The 26,562-nt window shown below is 35.3% G+C and overlaps 1 protein-coding gene across 3 annotated transcripts in view; it reads left to right on the top strand.

Annotated features, from left to right (window-relative positions):
* AFF3 (AF4/FMR2 family member 3) overlaps window positions 1-26,562 on the top strand; it is a 650,210-nt gene that overhangs the window by 516,131 nt on the left and 107,517 nt on the right. For 2 of the 3 annotated variants that reach the window (XM_031963628.1, XM_031963627.1), the window contains exon 9: window positions 18,338-18,378. In XM_031963628.1, the coding sequence (XP_031819488.1) occupies window positions 18,338-18,378 (41 nt within the window). The remainder of the gene's footprint in view (window positions 1-18,337; window positions 18,379-26,562) is intronic. The other variant, XM_031963629.1, reaches the window with a different exon arrangement.

Genomic DNA, 26,562 nt, shown 5'->3' with positions numbered 1-26,562 from the left:
ATCTTGTATGACCTAGATAGTATCTTATTGTAGGAGCTAGACTTAGTGGATGTGAGCTGGTCTTAAAGCCAGGAACACCTGGTTTCTAATTCTGTTTCTGACATATGTTACCTATACGGCCTGAGTAGTAGTGTTACAGATAACTTTATAAGATTATACAATGTAGAAAAAGTCAGGTATTTGTGAAAGGAGTTTCTTAACCTGAAAGTGCCATGAAATCATACTTCTAGTCCCTATCCTTATCCCAATCATAGTTTGACTTCTTATTCTCTAACTCTTGGTCTTAGCTGTTCAACGTGATATAATGCCATAAGAGAAAGGAAAGAATTTAGAAAGCATGGAACAGCAGAAATCTATGGAGTGAAGGAAACAGGGAGAGAAATAGATCATTTTTTAAAACTCTTTTCCTGAAATGATGAGTTCTTGCCTCTTAAGCCAGGGAAAGCTCAGGGAGTTATACCCAGAGAAAGTATCCAGATGAAATTACTTTAGCCAAGACATGAGGAGAGGAACACATGATTAAGACTCAATAAGGAGCAGCCAAGATAATGTCAACTGTGGACAATGTTTCAGAGATGACAAATATATGGGCTTAGGAACTAAGAAAAGGTAAAAAGAACAGGGAGCAGAATTGAATGCCTCTGTGTGTGTCTACAGCTTGCCATAATTACATTATCCACACATATTAGGCAGTCTTTTAATTTTAATTATATAACTGCATTTTTCTCTTCTAATGAGCATAGTTTATTCATTTAAACTGACAATTTTAATTTTACAGGCAGCGATCATAGGATATAATCTGCAGAGGAAAATTTTCCTGTTGGCATAATTTACTCCACACACATCGAAGAAAAGTTACCTTTTAATCCCCAATCAATATTTGAAGAGCACACAATTAATTTAATAGATAGCTAGGTAGTTAACATAAATCTGCAAGTTAAAGAGCCAATTCTTTTTGATTTATAATGCATAAAGTAATAATTTCCTCATTCAAGTCTCTCAGAAAGTGTCTGAAGCTTTGTTGCCTTAAAATGGCAAGGTGGTAGGTAAGATAGGATTGAGCACTGAATCATGATGCTTACTGCTTTTTTGGGGGGGTTCCCTCCAATATGGAATGGGTCCAGAAACATTCTCCTTCCAACTCTCTGCTCTTTGCTGAAGAGGTCACTAGATAATTTAAATCAGTTTAGGGTGTAATATTAAAAGCAGATTGCCAATTGCAATGTGAATGGCTCATTCCACACACACCCTGACTCCCCTTCATCCTTTTACATGACAATTGTATATAACAGAAAGCAGAGCTTTAAAAAAAATCCTCTGAAATCAGTGTGCCATGCATGTCAATCAGTGATCAAATAAATTAGGTGACTGGTACTCATACATGGAATAATAATCTCGCATATTTTTGCAACCCGACTCTGCTTCCCTGGGTGCATTTTTCATCTCAGGATCAGGTTGGTTGCTGCTGAACTTCTGTGGCTGTGAAAATTTATTACCCACAGAGTCAATCTGCAATCAGGCTGCCAAGTCTGGATAAATAGAGTCATTGTGCTTGTCTGGAATATGTAGCCAAAGTTCATCCAGTCAGCTTGACTTTCACATCCCATGGGATTCATAAAAGCCAACACCCTGGTATGTGCTCTCGAATTCTGCCAAAATTTTGTAGAATTATATAAACAGGAGTTAAAGAAGCAATCAGGACCTGGTTGAGGGACAAGGTTCCAAAATCAAATTTTGCTTGCATCAGAAATGAATTTTTTTAATCATTTTGATGCGTAGTCAAGTGAATCACCCCTAAGCAAGAATTACTCAAAATGCTATGCAATTAAATATCATATGTTCAGTGCATCCTGTTTTGATGAATTAATCATCAACTTTTTTAATTGAATAATTTTATACATGAAAACTACTTAAAGGAACATTTAAAGTGGTTTTTAAATGGAAGGAGCTACCCACTTTAGGAACTATTAAAAATAAGTAGATACTTTGAATATTAAGCCATAGGGCAGAATTTTAAGAGGAAAAAAAAAGGAAGCCACCATGGGTATTTTTTGCCTTTGTTTTCCATTTCAATTTTGCATTAAATATCTAGGTGGAATGTATTCCTGAATTGGCTTCTTTTTAACACAGGATCGTTGATGAGAGTTCAATAATTAGAAACTACTGTCTATCAGATCTGTGTCATCTCTGTGAATGAAGTAATCATACATTTAGGCAGTCAGTCAATCACAGTCAATGCAGCTCCAAATCTCCCCAGCAGGAAATCTTTTGTTTTTAACAATCCTAATACTGAACTGAAAAAATGTGTTTTACTGTCATCAGAGGTGAAAGGCAGTCACAGTTACAAGACTAAAACTCTGGAACCAGAGAAGACTTCAGAAGCCATTTAGTTCAATCATTTCATTTAACAATTGAGGAAACTGGGGCCCAGGAAAGTTAAATCACACAGATAGAAAGCAACAGAATCAGAATTTTAATATGCATCCTGTTATTCTAAATCCAATGTTCTTTCCTCTCTACGTTCTACCACTCTGCAATGTTTATTTTGCTTTTCTACATGTTCTTACTGTAAGGTGATACCACTTTGAGACTAGGGAGATGCTTCCAAAACATAATTTATCTCTTCATTTTTTTAATGTTAAATCTAGTTATAAGATTTACAGTAATATCAGTATAAGATTTACAGTAATACAGTAATAAATAACAGATTAAGTGTCTGTTGTACTAAGTGTCACATATTCCAAGTTACAAAAAGTTCATTTTTTCCAAATCATTTTTTCAAAAAATGAGCTCTTGTTTTTCTTGAAAGGGCTTGGTATCTTCTGAAGATAGTCATTTATCCACTCAACAATTATTTATTAAATATTTCTTGCTCAGAGAAGCTATGGAGAAAATAGAAATTTTAGATAATGATTTGGGGGAAAGGTAGCATTTGAGTTCGACAAAGTATTTTTTTATTCTCTCACTGTCAACTAAAGGATAGGTAAAAATTCAATAGAGGAAGGACAAGAAACAGAACTTAATTATAGGGACAGGTGAGAGCCAAATCACAGAGGTAGCAGAGTATGTTTATGCACTCAGAGAAATAGTCCTATTTGGCTACAGCATAGAATACATTGGGGTAGGGGAAAAGGAGGAGATTTGACCCGAAAAGTGAGATGGTACAAGATTGTAGAGAATTTTTATTGCCAAGTAAAGGAATTTTGAGGGCAGCTAGATACCACAGTGGATAAAGTACCATCTGGATTTGGGAGGACTCATAAAGATGAGTTCAAATCTAGCCTCAGCCCTTACTATTGTGTGATGCTGGGCAAGTCACTTCACCCTTATCTATTAAAAGAGTAGGAAAAGAAAATGACAAATTATTCCAGTATATTTGCCAAGAAAACCCCAAATGGGGTCACAAAAGTTCAAAACTGAAAGAACTGAACAACAAAAACTTTGAATTCGGGAGTTAGTAGGGAAGTATTCAAGATTTTGAACAGAAAAGTGATATAAAAGCTACTGTATATGAAAAAAATATCTTGGCATGATATTAAGAACTGATTGAAGGAGGGAGAGAAAGAGTAAATGTGAGAAGACCTGTTTGGAGGCTGTTATAGCAGTCCAGGAAGGAAGTGGTAAAGGCTATCAGTATGGGGGTGATGTCAATGGGAGCAGAGAGGAAGAAACAAAGGTGGAAGGATTAGAGCTTTGTAATTGGCTATTCAAGAGGAAAGAGTTAAATATCACCTCAAATTTATGAACAGAAGAAATAGGGGAAGAGAATGAAAGAGCATTCATTAAGTGCCTACTATGTGTCAGGCACTATGGTAGTTTTACAAATATTATCTCATTTGACAGAATAAAAGACAGGCAGGAATAGCGATGTCAGGAGGAAGAAAGAAATTAAGTTCAGTATTTGCTAATAATTGAGGTAGGAATGGAACATTTAGATAGAAAACTCTCATAAACAGGTAAAAAACTGGATCTGGAGCTCAGAACAGGAGTCAGAACTAGAGATACGGATTTGGAAGTCTTCTGTATAAACTTAGCAGTTGTACTATCAATTGGAGTAGATTAGGCCACTATGAAAAGAGTTTAGAATGAGAATAAAGACAAATCCTTGAGGATTAGAATGTCATAGATGGCCAAAGACATACTATTTGGCCAACTATATGAGGAGAGAGAAGTAGTGAAGAAGTAAAGGTATCTTGGAATAGTCAATATATTCAAGTTTAGGAATGATGGAAAGATGGTGTGGTTGTTGGGTGTTGTATATCAGTTAAAAGAAGTCTTTTTTTTTAGAATGAAGAATATCTGAGAATGTTTCTAGGCAGAAAGGAAGAAATGACTTGATTGGAAGACGTTAAAGATGCAAAGGCCAAACAGGACCAAAAAACCCAAAAAACTAGAATTTATACTAGAGGAAATGAAAGGGAATAAGACCAAGTGAGTAGGTGAGGGGTATATTCTAAATGGAAAGTTGGAATACCTCTTTTGTGGATTGAGGGAAGATAGGGATTATGAATAGTGATTCTGAAAACTTTTTAAGAATGAAGGAAGTAAACTGAAATTATTAATGTTGGATTACCCTTTTCCTAAACCCTTTAGAAATATATTGAATATGTGAATGTTATTGAGGGCATTTAGATACTTGCAATCATGCATATTTGCCATGAGATCCCTCTTCTTTTTTTACAGCACTATCTACTGGTGCCTTCCATGCTTCCTACAATCACATCCAAGTCTGTCTAATCCTTTATTAAAAAAAAATTCCCTCAAATTAGCATCCTATCTTTTCTTCTACCTTTATTAGCCAGTTGAAAAAAATCTATCAATATTCAGTGCCTCCATTTCTTCTCCTCTCATATATTAACCCTATCCATTCTGACTTCCATCTTCACTCAATTAAATCTTCTCACTTTAAAGTTGCCAATAATCTCTTAATTGTCAAATCTGATAGTCTTTTTTCCCCAGTCCTTAATCTTCTTAACCTTTCTACAACGCTTTATGCTGCTGATTACAAAGACTTTGTGGCTACTTTCTCCACTCTAGGTTTACATGGTACTGCTCTCTTTTGGCTTTTCTACCACTTTGATTTATTTGCTGGATCGTTATCCATATTTTCTAATGCTGTAGATCTATCCTGGCCTTCTCTTTTTCCCTATATTCCATCTCTTTCCATCTTTTTCTTTTGTTCTGTATGTGTGTGTATTGTCATCATTTCCCAAAACATTATTGCCTTTCCAGATGATTCCCAGACATATATCCAACCCTAGTCTTCCTTTCTGAATTCCAATTAATCTCCATGCATTTATATATATTTATGCTATATTTATATATATTTTCTTCATTTCTTCTCCAGTTTGAACATTTCCCCATTCCACCCTAGTATGACATGATTTTGCGTGCCCTTGCTATCCTAGTTACTCTCCTTTGGACACAATCCAACTTATCATTTACTATATATTTATACATACATATTTATTATATGCCAGGCACAAAGTGCTATATTCTTCATACAAAGAAGGAAACAGTCCCTATATACTCCCATCTCGTATCAGCAATTGCCTATTGCTCATTTAAGTCATATAATCCATAGGCATTTCAAACTCAGCATCTGTCCAAAAAAGAACTCATTACTTTCACATATACACACACCCAAACCATCCTTCTTTGTAACTTCCCCAGTGCCAGTGATATCACTATCTTCCTAGTCCCTCAAGTTTTATAATCACTTCTTAAATTCTTGTCACTTTTATCTTTACAACATCTCTTGCATCTTATCAGCTCTCCAATCACACAATCACCTCCCTAGTTCATGCTCTCTTCACTTTTTATCTAAACAAACTGTTGCAATAGCCTCCCACTTGAGCTTCTTGCCTCAGGTTTCCTCCTGTTCAGTCTGCTTCCAAAGAGATTTCCCTAAACTGCAAGTATCACCATGTCATTTCCCTATTCAATAAACTCCAGTGGTTTGCCATAAGCTCTTCAAACAAATATAAATGCTGTTTGCTGGCCCTTGTTTACCTTCCAACCTTACACATCACTTCCTTTCACATATTTTAGGTCCAATCAATGGGACCAGTCACCATGCATGAGACATATTAACCTCTCCCCTCCTACTCTTAGTATTCTTTAGTTCCATTCAAGACTCAGCTCAAATAACTCCTACACAAAGCTTTTCCTTTTTCTTCCCAAGGTTCTATCTCCCAGAAAACCTCATATTTAACTACTTTGATTTCATTTTTGTTTATTCTCATTTTTATTTGTATACTCTATGCATTTGTTATCTCTTTCATTAAAACATAAAAACTTTATGAGTAGGTATTATTTCATTTTTTATATTTGTATCCCCACTAGCACATGGTAGATGATTAATAAATGCCTATTGATTGATAATATATATATAAACATGTGGATGTGTGTATACACACACACATATATAATATATATATATATATATATACATATATATATATATGTTTCTGAATTAATCAGTATGGAGATCTTTCATTGTGGAAATTCTTTTTACTTACTGCTTATGAAGACTTTCCTTTAGATCTTTAACACTGCCCAAGAAAAACTGCATTGTGGGAAATGGATTCCTCTTAAAATTTTTGTTTAATTTTGCATTGAGCAAAAAGTAAAAGAACCTTTTTCCCTCTTAGAATTTTGGCGTGGAGAAACAGAATTTAAACTTTCAACACTGGCTTTATATCACATAGTGATCTTCAAGACTGAAGTTCTAAAGCTGAAAGGTCTTGGCAAGATATTATACATTGTTACTTGTAAAAAATGTACTGTCCCTCTCCCAAAAGCAAATATATTTAAAAAAAATTCTTGGGAACATGAAGTACAAAACAGAATCAAACCCGTAATTAGTGGGAATTGAGTTTGGTGAGAATGTTTTTTAAAGGAGAACAAAGTGGTTATGTTAAGATTTTCTTTTCATCACAGAAGTTGGTCAGTAACACCACATGTTTAACACAGCTTAGTTAGAGGTAGAGTCCCAGAATGACTGAATTAGAAGCAACCTGGAAAGTTCATACCTGAATAAGAATTTCCTCTACAATCTATGAAAAATAGTCATTCCATAGCTGAAAACCTCCAATGATAAAGAATCCATTAACTCTTGAGACAATCTATCACTCTTTGAGCACTTCTTATAGAATTATAAATTTAAATATGGCAGGTGATTGAAAAATTACCCATATGTTTTGTATTTAAAAAGCTAAAATAAAAAAATAGATAAATAAATATGGCAGATAACAGTAATAGCATTTATAACAACCTCTTCATTTCATAAAGGAAGAAATTTACTCTCAGAAAGATTAAATGAATTAGCTAAGATCCTATAGTTAAGTAAAAGAAGAGCATCAATTCAAACAAGTCAAAAGACTCTTAACTCCAAATATATTTCTTTCCATCACATATGTAAGAGATATGTTGGTATCTTGATCAACTCCACCAGCCTGTGCTATTCTTTCTTCCACTCCCTACCTTGGCAGTGTCATCCAGTATTTAGGTGAAGAAAATTGTTTTCTGAGATCAGGGCCAGATGAATCCTTATTAACTTCTCTAACCATATTTCAAGACCCACAAAACCAAGAGTTAGGAAAGTTTTCCTTGTATTGAGTTGAAATCTATCTCTGTTCAGCTTTCAACGATTTGTTTCTAGGTGCTCTGAAGTCAAGCCAAACAAGGCTAATTCTTATAAAAACCCTACATATTTTTATCTATATAAATATTTATTTATATTTATATAAAGATATATTTTTAAAGCATAAAATGCTTAAAAATGGCAGATATATCACAACCTAAGTCATTTCTTCTCCAGTTTGAACAATGCCCCATTCCACCTTAGTATGACATGATTTTGAGTGCCCTTGCTATCCTGGTTACTCTCCTTTGGACAGAGTCCAACTATCATTATCTTCCTAAAGCTTAATGATCAGATTTTAATATGATACTTCTATCTACATCTACCCTAAGCAGCAGTCATATGACTTCTTTGATCATCATTTTCTCTTTGATTTTGGGTTAGAATTGTTTTTGTCTTTTCTGACCCTATTCTCACAGGACTGTGCTACTCTTTTATGAATTCATTTTGTTTCATGTTACTCATGCTTCAAACGTCTGAGTATAGTATCTGAGGTTCTTTCACACTGGGAGTCCCAGAAAAGTTAACTTCAAGTTCAAGGCAACATCGTCACTCATGAGTCCCACCTGTGCATTCACTTTTGTCATTCAGGTAGACAACGGATGCATTAGGACAGAATGAAAGATATCTAACTAAATAGCAAGAAGTCGGATTCCCCTTGTTCATAGCAGATATGTTCTTCCTACACACTACACTACCAGTGGGAAAGGGCGTACATGATGAACATGTGTGTCTAGTGAAAATATAGCCAGAAATCCACGTGGACAAGACACAGGTGTGTCCACAAACATGGTGGCCAGAGCAATTCCCATCTCAAGATAGAGTTATTGATGTGCAGATCATCATGCTACTCTCTTTGGGACATCACAGCTCTGCTTTTTACAAAGCATCATATAATCTATTCTCAGCATCATATTATCTGGGCTGCCAGTCGTGCTGTTCCTCTTGGATGTCTCCATTAGTTTTGTGGTCGCCAACCTGCTCGGTGTTACCATCTGCTGGGCTTTAGCTCTTCAGGGCTACATCTGGCACTCCTCTGTTCCCAACTGCTAAAATTCAGTACAAAGTTTTTCCTTTATAAGAATAGAATAAAATACTTTTTAGTGCCTACCTGAAACTTTGAGTCACCACTCTAGCCAGGAAGCTAAAAAAGTGAGCAAAATTTTTTGGATTAAGTCTAAAACTGTTCTTTTTTGAGTTTTTTTGTCGAGGACTAATGTAAGCTGAGGTCCCAGACAAGTATCTGACTTAGAATTAGGAAATTCCTTATAATTGCAGTTACCTTTTGGATGGTAAGCCCTAAAGTCTATTTCTTACTCTTTGTGCAAAAACAACCATTCATAAAGCCTAGAATAGGAATGGGACACTAAAGTCCAACTTGTTCCCCAGAGAACTTTTGATTAGTATTCAAATAAAGCTAGGTCAAGGACAAAAGACCAGGTAAAGCACCTGGAGAGTATTCCTTCCTTTATTAAGCATATTTAATCCTCTTTTGTTTATCCCTACCAGCATACTAGTGCTCTCTACTTATTTCCATCTCTGATGAGGGCACGCCATGCTGGGTGGTTCTGTGCCAGTGTCTCCCATGTCATACAATCCATTCTAAAGTTCTTGATACCTTGAGAGTGTCCTTGTACCACTTTCTCTGACCACTTTGTGAGCACTTGCCCTGTGTGAGTTCTCCCTAAAATAATTTTTTTGGCAAGTGTACATTTGGCATTTGAACAGTGTGGTCTGCCCAATGGAGTTGTGCTCTCTGCGGGAAAGTTGGAATGCAAAGCAGAATTGAATTAGCCCAGAAGAAATGCAATTTGCACAAAGTTAAGAGTCTATCCCAAATGTTCATATAAACCAGTGGTTCTCAAACTTTTGTTTTCAGTATCTTTATCCTATTAAAAATTATTGAGGATCTCTCCAAAGCATTTTTGTTTATCTGGATTATATTTATAGACATTTACCATATTGGAAATAAAAACTATTTTTGAATTGACCCTCTAAAAGGGTTTCAGAGATCCCCAGGATTCTCTAGACATACTTTGAGAACCACTGATATAAACCATTTGTATCTGACCTGTGGCAGAACATTCTAAGCTCAGTTATTGAGCTTAGAATTGGACACATAGAATGAAGAACAACATACAAACAACCAATGTATTTCCATACCTCCACAGAAATCTTCTCTTTCCCTTTTTATCTTGAGTTTTGAGACACATAATTACTTCTTCCCAAGGCTCCAAACTTTGCTTCTTCAACAACTAGTTCCCCCTTTTTCTGTCAGTATTAATTCAGAATAGCAACTCCCCTTTTGGATTCTCCCACAATTTAAAAAAAAAATGAGATTTTTCACTAAAGCCCAGTCAAGAATTTCTCAGCTGCTCTACTTTTAGTTAACAGAAAGTTCCAGCAGATGCTCCACCACTACTAATTGGATTATGCTTCCTTGCCAGATTTGTGACTGCTTTCCAAAAATAATCCATTTCCCAATAATGACCAACTAATCTATAATATATTTCCATCATATTATCATATGTCTATTCGTGCCTTCCATTGAGCTCCACCCAAATATTGTACAGCTTAAGATTTGTAGATTTTCTCACATGATTGTATCATCTTGATACATAATAAAGAAAAGCAGAAATAAAATAAAATTATATTCCTTTTAACTAGATTATGTGCTGTGATTATCATATTCTAGTTTTGTCACATCCTAACAAAGATTGGTAATATCTAGGATTATAACTTACTTCCTTGAATTACAGACTCTGGTTTATTTTGTTTGCTATGCTCAACCTTTTTTTTTTAAATAAATAACCAAAGCAATAGGGTTTTTTCTTACTAGCCTTGTGACCCTGGCCAAATCCTATTTGCCTCAGTTTTCTCATTTATAAAAATGAGCTGGAAATGGCAAGCCACTTAAGTATATTTGCCAAGAAAACCTCAAATGGAATTATAAAAAGTCAGACATGACTAAAATGACTAAACAATAAATTTTATTATTTCCTCTCTTCATGGATATTCATTCCTATGAATTGTTGGGCTTTTCCATTAATATTCTTTATCTTGTGTTGGTCTCTGAAATTCTGGCTGAGTCTTAACTAGAAATTCTTATTCCTTGGTCAAATTTAGCTGAAGGGGGAAGGGGACAATGTTAGTGTATGTGTGTGTGTGTGTGTGTGTGTGTGTGTGTGTGTGTTGTGTGTGTGTATATAGTATATAATTCTAGATATGATAATTCCCAGAAAGTCCAACCTATTCCTGACAAGTGATATTGTGTGGTAGAAGTATATTAAGAACTTGACTGGTTAAATATGGGAAATGGATGATGATTTAAGAGACTTGCCAGGGGATGGGGAAAGAAGGTGAGCCCTGGGAGAAAATACTATGGCCATAGAGAGCTAAAGGCAATGGGCAGAACATTTTAAAACCAAAAATCATAAGAATGATAGTTACCATAGAGAGGAAGCATCTCTTTTGTAGAAAGTGTGATCTTAGGACAAAACCACAGTCACCCCACATAATTATGACTCAGCTCAGACTTGGTGCATGTGGGTAGTTGTCCTTCCCATGTTGGTTTCAATTTAAATTCCTCTTAACAAAATCCTCCTGGCAAATACATTTTGCCATCCTTCATCAATTAAAATCTTCCCATGCCCATCATTCTTGAATATGAAAAATCTGATCCAAATCCTATTCTCAAGCACCATCTCTTACCCTCACTATTTTATATATATTTTTGTCTTTCTTCTGAAGCCCCTATCTTTCAATAGATAAAACATCACTTATACTCCCTTACAGTCTTTAATTTCTTGTCTGGAAATTTATCATCCCTGGCAAATCTTCCCAGATTCTTTCTGGCAATATCATTTGGCCTGCATGAATCACTAGAAAGTTGGTAGTGATCATCAAATTTGACAAGTCTCAAGAGACTCTCCATTTCATCCCAGATACATACTTTAAGACAATATATTCTCCCAATTATTTATGTCAGATCTGCATCTATGGAGGTCAGTTCCTCTTCAGCAGGAAGCCAACAACCAACATGACTTCTTTTTTTTCTCCAAACAATATGGAATGTCATGTTCCTTGACACTATACATGAATCCCTATCATTCCACAGAGCTTAAGAAGCTGTTTCCTTCTCAGAGGTCTGACTAATTCTTGGGGATTGAAATATTCAGTAATCCTTTCTGTTGCATACTTCTGCCTTTTGGACTCCCAATAGGGAGTTTGAATTTCCCTGTGCCTCTTCTATTTCTTTTTCCTCCTTGTTCTTCCTTTAAGTCTTTCAAGAAACATTTCATTTTACCTGGTAAGCTAGAAAGTAGAATGACATTCCTTATGATCATAAGATCATGGATTTTGAGTGGAAAGGGATATTGATGGCTACCTCGTTCAACCCTCTCATTTTAATCGATAAGAAAACTGAGACCCAGAGAAATCATTACTTGGTCCAGGTAATAAATTAAGATTTTAGATGTAAGTCTTTCAACTGCAAATTTGATACTTTTTCTAGTGGGCTACCTTCAGTCCTTTTACCTTCTTCCTTTTTGGTGAAATAAACCTGTATTTAATGAATATATTTATATAGCACATACTACTCAACTCTGGAACCACACAGATTAAAGCTCCAACAGGGAAGGAAGGATTATTATGCTGTATCACAGCTGACTCTTATACCTGTCTAATTTCCTAGAAATCACTAATTCCTCTCAAATTTAGTTCCTACTTTAATAATAAAGCCTATAGGAACATGCCTTAACACTATAAAATATCTAAGTAGGATGGACAAGAATTGTAAAAATACTGGGGAAACAAATGCACATTCCTGAGTGATTATAATACAACTCCCCAGATAATTTGGGAAATAACCTTCTCCAAGATTTACATTCCAACATGAGGAAGATTGCTTATGCCTTCAGTGTAATCAGCCTTACCACTAAAGATGGGAACTACTGCCAACTTCTGTTTTCACTGATTCTACTTGTCTTTTTGCTAATCACAATTGTGGTTCAATATGCTTCAGATTGCCTAAAGTATTGGATACCACCCTAGCAATCTTGAAGGCTTCTCGTTGAGGTTTTAACTGGGTCAGGAGATCTTCTCTTTCTCCTCTGTTCCCCAGGGATCCTGTCTGTGACCAACATGAAAGTTATACTACTATTTGTCTCACTCAGGTTTCTGGTTTCTAAGATAGCCAGCTGGGGGAAAAAAAAAATACCTCCTTTTAAACTTCCATCTTTGCAAAACTGTCCTTGTATCAATTTGAGTCTTTGCCATGGAGTATGTCATTCTACACCAGTCCAATCAGACCCATCTCTATGGCCCATAGCTCCAAAGGAAAAAGGAATCCTCTTCTCACTGGATTTGTGTCTATACATTGGATTTACATCTTCTCTTCATGTTCTGATGTAAAAAAAGAAAAAGTGTACTTCCTACAAATACATCAAATACACATGTGTAGCTGTAGGAACTTAATGCTAAATATATTCTAATTAGAATATAATGTAGTCCTAGTAATTATTACAAATATGCATATTTGTAATATATAATAAAGCTATAATCTGTAACATCAAAATTATAATTACATGCAGTAGATCAAACAAATGTAGAAACATGGCACTTGGTATTGTCTGCTGAGATTTTATGCAAAATTATTAGTTATCAATTGTCAATATCTATACTCCTCATTTCCATTCCTCCTGTGAGTGAGTTTATATCCATAAGCCCATTGATCTACAGTCCCTGTTTGGGTCTGTGGATGGTCTGAGCTAAATAGCACTATTTCTAACAACAAATGCCTTAGATTTTAGGGTATCCTCTATTCCCTCAGGGTATCTGAAGCTGAAATATTAGAAAATAAAGGAATAGTCTTTCTTAGGTTTCAGTGTTCTTAATGGTCATCTTGGAAGGCTTTTTAGATCCCCAAGAGGGGAATTTTCCTCAACATCTTAATCTAAATTTTTTTTCTTATAGACCATTGTCTGGTTTATGGATTCTCAGTCTTTTTTCTCTTCATTTGTCTCATTTGTCCTGTGTGTGTGTGATGTATATATATATATGTATAAATTGTACACATATACATATAAATGTATAGATTTCTATTATGTGTTGGGGCAGGGATTCCCTCTTTTATCTGGCCTTTATAGTGGACAACCTCCACACTCCCTTTGGCAAGGGGTTTGTCCATGTTTTTATTCCTTGCTTGACAATCTGACAGTCATTAAACAAAGTTTTCTCACTTTTTACATCTCTAAAGCACTTTTACATGATTTTAACATATATGAGACAAGATATCTCATTGGAGGAGAATGTTTAAAGCAGCAACTACTCTACCAAATCAGATGCTTTTTAGACTCAACAATCATCCACAACAACAAGCGATAAGTACAGTGGGATACTTTATTCTATGCATCTTCCAGGAAATTGCATGACTGTAATTATGTGACCCACTATAAAATACTCTCTGCAGAAACTTGCTTGTTCTCTTCCTGTGGTTCATAATTTGTATTATCAATGAAAAATTGTGCACTAGAGAGAAAGAGATGTCTGCAAAAGGAAATGGGTTAGTCACGTCTAAAGAGTGAGAGTGTGCTCTGCTGGTATATAAGCAATGTCAAGAAATCTAAAGGAAGATTTTTTTGTGTAATTTATGAGAAGTACACAGGATGAAGATGGATGAGTTGTGATCTTTCCTTTGGGAGGGAATACCTCCTTGGATGAAATCATAGACCCTTAAAGTATAATGCAAACATGTGTGTATAGATACATATGTGTGTAGTGTTTGTGTGTGCATATAGAGTTATGCTGGTGAATAATTAATCATCAGTCCAGGGGCTGGGAAAGTGTCATACACACTTCATCCTTTTAAGTTTAATCTACACAGTTAACATTTTCTCCACCAAGAGAAAATTATATCCCTGGAGTCAATCAGCTAGAAAATGTCTGAGGTGGAATTTAAACACAGATCTTTTCTGTCTCCAAGTTCAGGGTTCTGGTTATTGTATTGATTACTAACACCTCCAAAAGCTCTCCTTGTGATTGTTGTTATCCCCAAACAGCCACCTAACAAGCTAACCCTCTATAATTACTGAATAGGGACTTGGAGATTCCTTGGACTCTCCAAGCTTCAGGAGCTTCACCTTATTCTACCCTTGTGCTCCAAAATCCATAAACTTACTCTTAGTATTTTATCCCATTCCAATTATAACAAAAGCATTTCTTTGTTGATTTCCCTTTAACAGCACATTGGATTTTGTGATACTTTAAGTAATTTTGGTAGTTTATTTAGTACACAGTGAAACCTGAATATCTGCCGATTAGGTTCCCAAGCACTAGGCACATTGCAATAAAGAATGGAAACAGAAGATATAATCGCTAGAGAATGAGAAGCTGAAAAGGATTACTATTGGCAGAGAACTTGTTTTGTCTCACATATACGTGGGGTACGTCTATGAATGATTAATGAACTCAGGGCATATCAATGAAGTATTCTTTTAAATGTAACCATAATCCATTTTGCTTAGGGTAGAGTAATGGAGAAGTTTGGATGGGGTATGGAGATGAAGTAGGGGGAGATCTGGGAAGAGAGAAAATTGGTTCCCTGTAATCTATGGCTCTTGAGCAAGTGAAATTGGGCTATTCATCTAATTTATTGTGGGTAGTTTTTCAGGCTTCACTTCATGAGTCACCTAAGTAATTTTTTCTTTGCTATTTCATACCCTGTAGTAAAGTTTAAATCCAATGTTTATTTATTTCATTACTTTCCAACAGTAATATGAAATAATGTAGAGGAACCAAAGGAAATTTTTTTTACAGTCATAAATTCTAGAGATCTTTGGGCATGGTTTGTGGTATCAAATTTTAATCTAAAGCCATAATCCTTATTTAAAAAATCACACAGCTAGCATAGTCTCTTATTTCAAGGAATTATATAGAACATTTAACATATTTTCATCTCTTTCTTTGATGGATGATGAGTTGTCCTCAGTAAAGTTTTTAATGATGTGAAATAAAATGCAAATTAAATAGCACAATCAAAATCAGACTATTAAAAATAGTGGAGCAAGCAATAGATGGTACTAAGTACCACCCTGTTGCTTAAGTTTTTACATAAATAGCACTAAAATATTAAAAGAGTGATCAGTCATAGGAAGACAACATCATTTTGTGAGTGGTACCATTTTGTCCCTGTTATTAAACTGAGAGGGAGCTTTCCCAAACCACTGTCTCACAATCTCCTCTTTTTTTTTATTTCCCACAGTGGAAGTATAAGTGAAAAAGAGAAATAAATAAACAGAAATTAAAATTTAAAAATCAACCATAATGAAAATATATTTATTTATAATATTTAAAAAACATAAAAACATGTTTTCTTTTTTTGAAGGAGAGAGAGTTATATTAAACCCTGATGATTGGACAGTTGGGAGTCCTTGGAGATTTTAGAACAAAAGACCCCATCAACACTAATCTTGGAGAAATTTCTTCGGTGACATTCACTGAAACTACCTGCTACATAAAACAGATTGAAAAGTAGCCTGGAAGAGTAAACTTAACATTGAACTGGAAGTCAGAAAACCCAAATTCCATTTCTTGCTCTGTCACTAACTTACTTACTTTTAGGCAAGTCACATAAACCACCTTAGCTCTAAAATGAGGTGAGGAGTGGAGGTGGAAAGAGTTGGACTAAACAAACTCTCAGGTTCCTTTCAGCTCTATTAGTCCAGTCTAATTACAATTTTTTAAATTCATTCTGCTGTACTAGGAATAGCTTACGATACATGCTTCTTAAGTGGTCCTATACCATTTTAAACCCTGTGCTAAGAGACAGTTAAATAAAAATGAAAGATGTGAACCTAAAAACATACAAAATGTTTCAGGGAAAGCCAGAAATCAGTGCTAGAAATTGCTATTTGACTTTCTCTCTGTTAGGCAAAATAGGATGTGTGCTAATTTTTAGAGGTCAGACGAAGTTACAGGATACTCACTTTTCTTTTGGGGAACTCAGACCTTTAGGTGTCTTCATCAAAGCCTTCCCAACAATAGTAAGCCAACTTGTTTTTCAAGTTTGGCTCCCAAAACCTGTTGGGTTCCATAAATCCCTTTAGATGGGGAATCTGGAACATGTAAGGTTTATATGTTGAACACTTGCCGTCTTCAGTGAAAATAGTATAGATTGAACTGTCTTAGGAGATAGAGATGAGAATAATGAAGAAGGAAAAGGCTTGATTTTAAAATGAAGAGTAAGAATGATGTATTTCAATATTTCAGTAAATCTACACTCTCTCCAACGTGGGCACTTCCTCCAGTGATCTAGATCAAACCCATGCATTCTTGCCATACGCAAGCATTTGTGAAACATCCACTATGTGGGGCACTGACATGCAGAGGGCCAGTATTATTTGCTATTGAAAATATTTTCATGTCTGTAAAAAAAATTAAAAATTAAAAATGCAATGATTCTGCTCTTTAGGTGTTTGCACTCTGAAGATTCCACATTTTCCAACTCTATCAGTATCATAATATACAGGAATATTTTAGAAGTTCCTCAAGTTATCTATATTTATCTGTCTGTTGTTGAGAGGTCTGGTTTTTGGAACTGATCCAATAAAGCACAATAAAAACTACCATGTAAAACACATCACCTGTTTTTTTTAATCTCTTGGATTATTCTAGAATCAATCTAGATCTTCAGACATCTTTTTGCTTCCTAAGAATTACACTAGAGTAAGAGGCAATAGAATAAATGTTCCTTCCTGAGCTCCTTGCCCTATTTCCTGGACCAATAATAAGTCCCAGATTAAGCCCAAACTTGGTCATTTTGGGGGTTCTGATTGGTTCAGAGTGAATGAAAGTAGCAAATTGTTTCTGTTTTGTCCAGAAAATCTGAGGATCTTTCACCCTGTTTCTTTTTTTTTTTTTTTAATTTGGTAAAAGAGATCATTCTCTTCCTCATTTCTTACCTAGTCTTAATCACTGATTGGGTGTTGCTTCGATCAAACTGAGATCTGTTAAAGACTTTACCTTAAAAAAAAGCCCAGGTCTCCCATTGCATCTAGGGCCATCTCCAGACCCAGATGGCTCTGGAGAGGAAAATGAGGCAGGTGACCTTGCACAGCCCTCCATCACTTATCTTCCTGATGTCATGGTCCTCTTCAAGAACAAAAGACAAACTACTCAAGCCAATACAAGAAGCTGTTCAGAGAAAGAGGAAGTAGATAGAAGAATTGGAGCACAGTTTAATCAAGGAAGAGAGATTCCTTCCCATAAATCTGACTCCTGGCCCAAAATTACAGCTTGGTGTCTATCAAGGCAGGGGATGGTGTTTTTAAAAAAATCAAAGTAAACACTCTTTTTTTAGGTAAAAATACTAGAATATGGGATAAGTGATCAGAGTAAAAAGAAAACTTTTGTCTTTGTTTGATTTCCTTAGATTTGCTAAAATTACCTAAATAAGAGTTCTTCCTCTCTAAAATACTATGTGACAATTCTCCTGTGCAATGGTGTACATCACAGAGTCTCACATTTATTCATCTGGAATGTTCATTTCATGAAACACTGTCTGCTACTTGGTTGGTAGTTTGAAATTTGGCCACATGACAAAAATGTGTGTAACACGTTTTTTTCTTAAGTGTTGATTGAGCACATAATTTAAAAGTCAGAATATAAAATAAACATCTCTGCCCTTTCTTCCAGCAGGCCGCACAGAGATCTGCTCTCCGCGTTCTGTCTGACAGGTACATTTTGTCATTTTTATGAACTATAAATTGCTTTATGAAACGTTGAGCCCTATTTATTGTGGCATATAATTCATAATCGGATTTTTGTCCCCAAAGTATCTGTGAACTGGGATGTTAAACACTTTGCATGCTTGGATTTGTCATGCATGTGTGGAGTTTATTACTGCAAAAATCACAGTCTTGTTGTATTTCATAGAGTGTGTGCAAAATCCCTTGTTGTGCTATGAGACGAGATAAGAAACTTAGTGGGAAAAGCATGAATGATACAGTAAATTGTGAGCTTTAGAGTTTGTTGAAATCTAAGCTTATTTTTCAGCAATAAGTACTTCATTTATTTTGAAATGTTTTCTTCTGACTTTGTCCAAATCCTTTTACTGGAAGTTATCTTTCTGTTGATGAGGTTCTCGGTTGAAATGCTTTATACACGAATTTCAACAATTCATGCTCTCGCATTCCCCATTTCTTATTTCCTTGCATTGTTTAGTTTTTTCTCACATGCGTTACCAAATAAGACATGTAAATGTAATAAATAAACATTGTTGAGCTATATTTGGCGCTAGGGTTTGCCTTAAAGACTGGATGAAAGATAAGTTGAATTAGGGGATGTAAAATAGCTTCCTGAATAGACCTCTCCCCCAGTCCCCCATTTTGACACAGCAGGAAGGAATTTGTGTTGATGCTTGTGAGTTAAAGGACTAGCAGGTACCACAAGTGAGGTACTATGTCATACAGTGGTGCAAAGAGATTTTTCCCCCATGCTCTCCTGGCAGCCCCTTGAACCCTGTTTGGCTCACCCTCACCCCCTCCAGAGAAACCTGTGATATATTCCACCTCCACCTCAGCCCTGCCTTCAGTTTTCCAATTCCACTTTTTTCTTAGAATGAGCAATAATTGACTCTGTAAACCAGCTCAAGCCAGTGCTTCTCCAGAGCAAAATCTGTCACTTAGGCTGAATTATTTGTTGTGCATGGCTGAAAAGCATTCTCTATGGGTGGTAGACTGAGACTACCAAACTTATTCTACCTCAATTTTATAAACATCATATTTTTTTATTTCACTTGAAAACCCTTCATTTTGACAAAACTGTATATACTCTGCATGCTGCGAGATTAGTTGCCATTGAAATCTTTTAGAAAGGCTTTTTTAGAAATTTGGCAGAGTTAACAGACAAATTGTGGAGGATTTTAATTCTTGAAAAGAAAAGGAATTTGGAGATCTGAACACATTTAATTTCTGACATAATATCTCCTTTTATCAGTTTTTCTCACTATTATCATTTTTAAAATACTATCTTCTAAATCCTGACATTTTTCTTCTTTAGTAAATTACCTACTCAACAAAACATAATGAGGTAAAAATAGTTTGGTTTAAAACACAAAGCCATTATGGCTTTTGGTGGACTTCACCTAAACCTATTTTTAGAATGACACCAAATCCCTTTGAAGATATGACCACAACACAGAAAGCAGTCACCCATCAATATAACAGATAAAATTCTAGTATATACTTCCAAAAGATAAGACTCTCCTTGCATACAGAAAGTTTTGAGGGACATTGGACTAGCAATGATGCTTTCACTATTTTATCTCACTCAAGTAAATTAAAATTCTTAATTAATGAATTAGTTGTTTTTGTTTTATTGTATAATTATTCTGTTCTAAACATGACAAAGAAAAACATATTTTCCAAACCAGAAACAAGTTCATTCTGGTAAGTAAACATAAGGCTAAGTGATTAAACATAGATCTCATAGGAAAGAGGGGAAAGAAGAAAAGATGAGAATATCTATAAAATAGATTTACTTCTTAAAAACACAATGTACCATTCTTATGCATATGCCATATCTTCAACTATATATGTTAGGGCTTTTTTACTTTGTAGTTCAACAATTTATACCTGAATAGTCTCTATCTAAAGTGTCTAGAAGTATTACATGCCTTCTCTTTGGTATTATGTGAACTCTAGTCACAAAGAGATTTCAAAATGATTTGTTGACTTTGTAATGTGATCCTCATAATGCAGTAAAAAGCTGTCTGCTCTAGTCTATTTTGCTGACCAGTTCTATGGGCTTTGTGGATGTTTCAGGGCCAAAGGTGCAATCACCATAAATGAGAAGCATTTGTAATCATTTGGAGATACAGTAAGAACTCATTAATTCAAAATGCAAGGGATTTAAAAAAAAAGGAAGAAGTAGGCTTTGAATTAATTGGGTTCAGGTTTTCCAATATTTTTATTAATGAATTTTAGGCCATCTAAGTCAGGTGGGGAATATAATTATCTCAATTTGCATGTACTTTTGAATAAACTTCTGTTATAGAAGATTGAAAAGTAGCATACAAGGTCATATTTCTATTCTTTTCAGTCCATTGTTATGTCTCAAACAGTGAGTAATACCTTAAGTCAATGTGTGAGGATTCTGGATGCCCTTCTATAATACCATACTCCAAAGATTAGCTCTGTTATTAAACAATAATTCATTAATTTATCTGAACCTTACTCCAATCTGTTTATTTTCTCCCTTTGCCACCTGTCAAAATCTACTAGATGGTAAACTCCACAAGGGCAGGGACTCATCTAAATTTCATATTTTTCCTGTTGCCTAGCATAATGATGGGCCCTAAGTGGATGCTTAATAACTGTTACTGTTAAATTCAATGGGCTTGAGGAATTGGATTGGGGTTTTTGTTGTTGTTATTTAATTATATCAATCAGGTTGGACTCTTTGTGGTTGGAAGAGACAAGTCACATTCTCTCACAGATTTTAACTTTTCACATTCTAAAGTTTTAGTTTAGGATGTCCACACCCGTTAACCCCTTCACCCTCCTTGATCATCTTAGTTTTTGACTTGTTTACGTTCTCCAAGAATAGCAGTTCCCATTGCCTGCAGCATTCCAGATGGGAATTTGCTATAAAGATAACTTTGTGGTCATGAAAAGGTCGCTGAATTTGAAGTCAGAAGATCAGGACTTGAAAATCTCTGCTTGGTCACTTGATCATTTGGTCACTGTTGTTTCACCTCTCTATAACCTTGCTTCCTAAATAGTAATGCCTTCATTACTTTCCTCAAAGGGTTCTTGTGTGATTTATTGTAGGAAAACAGGGATATGTTGTCCCCTCCATTAGTTTGTGAGCTTCCTGTTGAGCAGGAACTTTTTATTGTTGCTGCTGTTGTGTTTGCCCTTCTTTATATCCCCAATGCTTAGCACAGAGTTTAGCACATAGTAGGAGCTTAATAAAAACTAACTTTTATGGTGTTGTAAGTACATTATTTAAGGTCACAAAAAATCCTTTAAGTCAACAAGCACTTATTAAGCTCCTAGTCTATCCCTCTGAGCCAGGTGTTGAGGACACAAAAGTTAAAAAAAAAAAAAAAAAAAAAAAGAAAAGCCCCAGCCCTCAAAGGTAATATTTTATTTCAAATGTTCTCCTTGATGAAACTCAGCATCTTGTGGTCTCTTAGGAACTTCAATGATCATGATCTTATGTTGCAGAAAATAACTACTTATATCAGTTTTCCCAGTAAAAAACAAAATTTTGCCTTCCCAGAAGAAATTCACCGATAGGCCCTTATGAGATAGGCTACAAGGAAAATATATGACATTTCCCTTCCTGAGAACAGATAGCCACATCTCATCTCTCTGAGATGGTTCAGGTATCCAGCCATCAGGGAGGAGTTTGCCTGATGACATCTTGAAATTCTTCCTAGCTGTGCTTCCCCAAGATTGCTTCATTTATTTGCTGCTTTGGTTTTATTGGAACAGCCAGTAATTTGACTGTTAGGATAATATCCTTTCAACATCAACAAGGGTATAGTGATTAAAACTGAATCTTAACAAATTAAAATGAGGGAGACCATTAGCCAAAATCCTATCTGTGGAAACGGCCCCCCTTCTCTGGTTTCATTTGAGCTTTAAGTTCAGTCTGTGCCTTAGCAACAATCATCCAAGGCATATTGGAGGTCAGAATTGAAAAAAATGCTGGCGGGGCAGTGTGAGGAATTGGGCCTCTGCTTGCTCATTCTGCCCATTTGTCACTTCAGTAATGCAGCTCAGTAATGGTGGCTTGGGCCGCCTACCGTCAGGATGGTCTTGAGGGTTCCTTTCTCCCATTCGCTTTTAACAGTTTTTCATCAGTGGGGCTTGGATAGACATGCAATTGAGATCACCAGCATGTCAATATTCTTTGCTCAATTCCCTTAATAAAGAGTGAGAATGAAACGGGGAAAACAAAAATTTTAGAAAGAAAAATGTCAATTAAAAGAAATCCTATGTATGAAAAAGAGAAACACCAGTCTGATGTCCCTTTCTTCTATTATAGTTATGCTTTTCATGTATATTTATTTTAAGTGGGAATTATGGAAGTAAAGGGTCTAGATTTATGAATTCATCAGTGAGTAGAAACTCTCTCCAATGATATAGATCCGCAACTTATCTGCAACTTAAAGTCTTTGAGAGTTACTGAATATTGAAGTAATTTGCCTTTGCTCACCCCTGCCCAATCTGTGTCCTCTTCCTGATTCTAGTTGTGATTCTTCCATCCACTACCATTTGCCCTTTTGCTGCTATCGAGCCAACAGAATAGACAAGCATTCAATGTTTCTTGAAATAAATTGAAGTGAAGTAAATTGAGATGAAATTAATTTTTAAGTGTAGTATATCTGTATCCTTGCATGAGCTCAGTTGTTGACAAATGCATGTATTTAGTATAAACAGACATTGGGGACAAGAAGACAGGTAAAGTTGATAGAAAAAAGGCAAAATGCTGTTAGGAAGAACATATATGTGTATAGCATATGAAGTGCCTCCACTTATGATTGATCTTCCTTCACATGAAGTAAATAGGAGATAAGTGATCAAAAAAAGTATTCACATGATTTATCAAGCTGAGTAGAGAAGCGAGAGGTCAATCTTGAAATCTAGGGAAGGAGAGTAATAGGAAATTGCTGGGACTAAGAAGTTAATCATACACTTGGACTGCTTCCATCTGTTTCTGAAAGAAAGAGCAGAGCTAGTAAGGATGCTTTATAGCAACAGATCAGGAATTAATGTGTTCTGTGAAATCTAAGTATCATTTGCACTAACTTGGAATTTATTTTTTAAAGATAATAATAGAATTCCAATTGAATAAATCACATTGGACAGGAAATAGGAAATATTGGAGGGAAGGATGGAGAATGTGTTTATTAAAAAATAAATAACTAAGAAAAGCCAACATGAAAACAGTTGTTAATCTAATGGCACTCAAAGGGCATGAATGGCCTTGTGGTTAAATTGTGCATATAATCATCTTTTGAAATATCAGCTCACAATTTCAGAAATGACTACACATTTATGAACCACAGAGATGAATCATTAGGCCATAACCTGTCTGTCCATCTGGCAGTATCTCAGGTCCAAGATCCACTTATCTTGAATATCCCTCCACTGCTGTTCACTCCTGAACCCAAGAGGTAATATGGTAACTAGATGCTGAGCTGTAAGCACATTTTATTGTCTAGTTTTGATCTTTTCTTAAATCTATTTCAGATCATTTCAGACTTTCAATTCCTTTTGGGAAGGAAGTGCAGAGTACATGAAAAATATAGGGTTTTTAACTTCCTTGACAGCTATAATATCTGAAATGATCCACATTGAGAAAAAAGAGTAGAAACCCACGTCCACTGAGTGTCAGGAGACAAGCCTCAGCACAGTACAGATAAGTTTCTGTAGAGCAGAATCTGTCTTTATAAGATTATATCTTGAAATAGCTTCAATTAAGAGCAAAGGAAAGAATGAAGAATGGGATGCTTTTACCTTTTCTCAGGCCCATTACTAAATAAGTATAATTTTCTAGTTAATATTTTAGTAATTTATTGACATCTCATGAAAAAAGTCAAACATTGTCATACAATGTAATATTTGTTAATGTGATAATTATTATAATAATGAAGATAGTAATGAAAACCATCTCTTCAGGGTCCTTAAAAATGCTTTACAAATATCTTGTTTTGTCTCACAAGAACCCTGGAAGGTAGGTGTTATTATCATCCCCATTGTGTCACATAGCTAGTAAAAATCAAAAAAGCTGAGCATTAATTCAGGTCTTCCTCACCTGAATTATCCATTGCACTGTGTAAAGTCAAGAGCTGTGCCTTTCAGGAGTAAACAAAATTTCTAGGCACCTCTTTAAGGGATCAAAAAAAAATGAATATCTTGGTTTTGAAAAACCCTAGATTCTCTAGACCTTAATGTGGCACTTTTCCTATTACTGGGGGACTCTATGCCCAGAGATTGGCTGAGTGAGACTGTTTTATAACAAAGTCCTTTTATTAACTCAGAAACTAAGCCAACTTGGATAGAATTCAGAACAGACCCACTGTCTGCCAAATGCTGCTCTCCAATAAATAGTGCTATTTAGTTTGTTACTACTAATAGAGATCATCCTAACTGAAAAGGGACAGTACAACCTCTTATAGTAGCCACAGGACTTACTAGAGAATGCATGTCTGCTTGACAGAAAGTGCAATTAAATCTATTATGCAAAGGATCTTGCCTGCAGCCATGTTGGTGTTTCTTCAGTGGTTTGGGGAAATTCAATGGCCTAAGGAAACTTAATAAACTAGAACTCCAAAGAGGAGGATAACTGGAATGGTAAAAGGTTTAGAAATCTTGTCAAATGTGAAATGATTGAAGAAAATGGGTGGTTTTTTTTGTTTGTGTAAAGAGAAGGCTAAAATCCAGTAAAACATTTCAAAAATTAAAAACAAACATTTTGAGATGGATAAATAATTTCATGTTAATCAAATTAATAAATAATAATTCATATAATAAATAATAATTAATAATGTAATCATTGTGTTAATAAGTGATGGTTAATTTAATTAATGATTATTGATTGGTGTTGATGAATATTTCAAATAAAAAGCTGTCACAAGAAGAGAGACTTTGACTTATTCTGGATTGGACCAACATGCCAAAGTTAGAAGGAAGATGATTCTGGCTTAATATGAGAAGCTTAACAATTAGAACTGTCCAACAATGAAACATGCTACCTTTGGGCTGGTAAATTTCCTGGGTTTTGGAAGTATTTAAGCAGTGGAAGAGAAGGAATTAAAAATTTGGAGAGGTAAATTATTACTACTGAAAATTAGCATAGCAATTTAGAAGGAATTTCTGTACTGAATGATAGATAAGATTGGATAAACTTTAATTTTACTTCCAACTCTTTACATTCTATGAGATCTGATTTTTGAGAAGCATTCAATGATTATATCCCTGTCTTTGAATTCTTATCATCTCCACTGAAGAATAATTATTGTATAACAGTTCTGAATTAATACTAGTCTACTATGAACCCAGAGGGCAGCTAGGTGGCCCAGTGGATAGAGCATTGGACTGGGAAGCAGGAAGTCACATCTTCAGGAGTTCAGATCCTGCCTCAGTTTCCTCATCTGTAAAATGAACTGGATTAGGAAATGGCAAATCACTTCAGTATCTTTGCCAAGAAAACCCCAAATGGGGTCATGAATAATCAGACATGACTGAAATAATTAACTTCAACAAGAAAAAAAAAATATGAATCCAACAGGAGAAAATAAAATGTTTCTCATACTGAATAAACCATTTTTTTTTTCTGTCTCTGTATCAGAAACAGAGAACAGACAAGCTCTTGCTTTCTTGTTCTGAGATCTCGTGATTGTAAATTAAACATCCACAGGAAAAGCATAGTAAACCTTAAACATTCTCAAATGCTCTGGTTCATTCTTATTCACCTTCATGTCTAGTTATTGTGCTCTATACCACCCTAGTCCAGGACCTTTATAACTTCATACTAGGATTATTTTTAATAGTCTTCTTATCTGATCTTCCTGTCTCCACTCTCTCCCCTCTTCAATTCATCTTGTTCATGTAGCTCTAAGGATAATTTTTCTCCCACTTCTGGTGGCTTTCTTCAAACCACCAATTTTATTATGTCATTTTCTGCATAAGAGTTTCCAGTGTTATGTATACTTCCTCTAAAATCCTCAACTCCAGATCCTCGAATATGGAGTATTTTTTTGCTACTTCTCATTCCATAATTACTGTATCCCCAGTTAGACTACCCTTACCCTCACCCCTGAAGGCTTTCTTTTCCCCCACCCCTACTCTGGGTAACCATTAGTAGTACCTGTTCTGGTGCCTTGGTTTGCAATGCTCTCCTGT

This window comes from Sarcophilus harrisii, chromosome 3, assembly GCF_902635505.1.
Source record: "Sarcophilus harrisii chromosome 3, mSarHar1.11, whole genome shotgun sequence".
NCBI classification, from domain to species: domain Eukaryota; kingdom Metazoa; phylum Chordata; class Mammalia; order Dasyuromorphia; family Dasyuridae; genus Sarcophilus; species Sarcophilus harrisii.
Note: the sequence above shows the minus strand (reverse complement) of the source record. Positions and strands in the feature narration are given on the sequence as shown.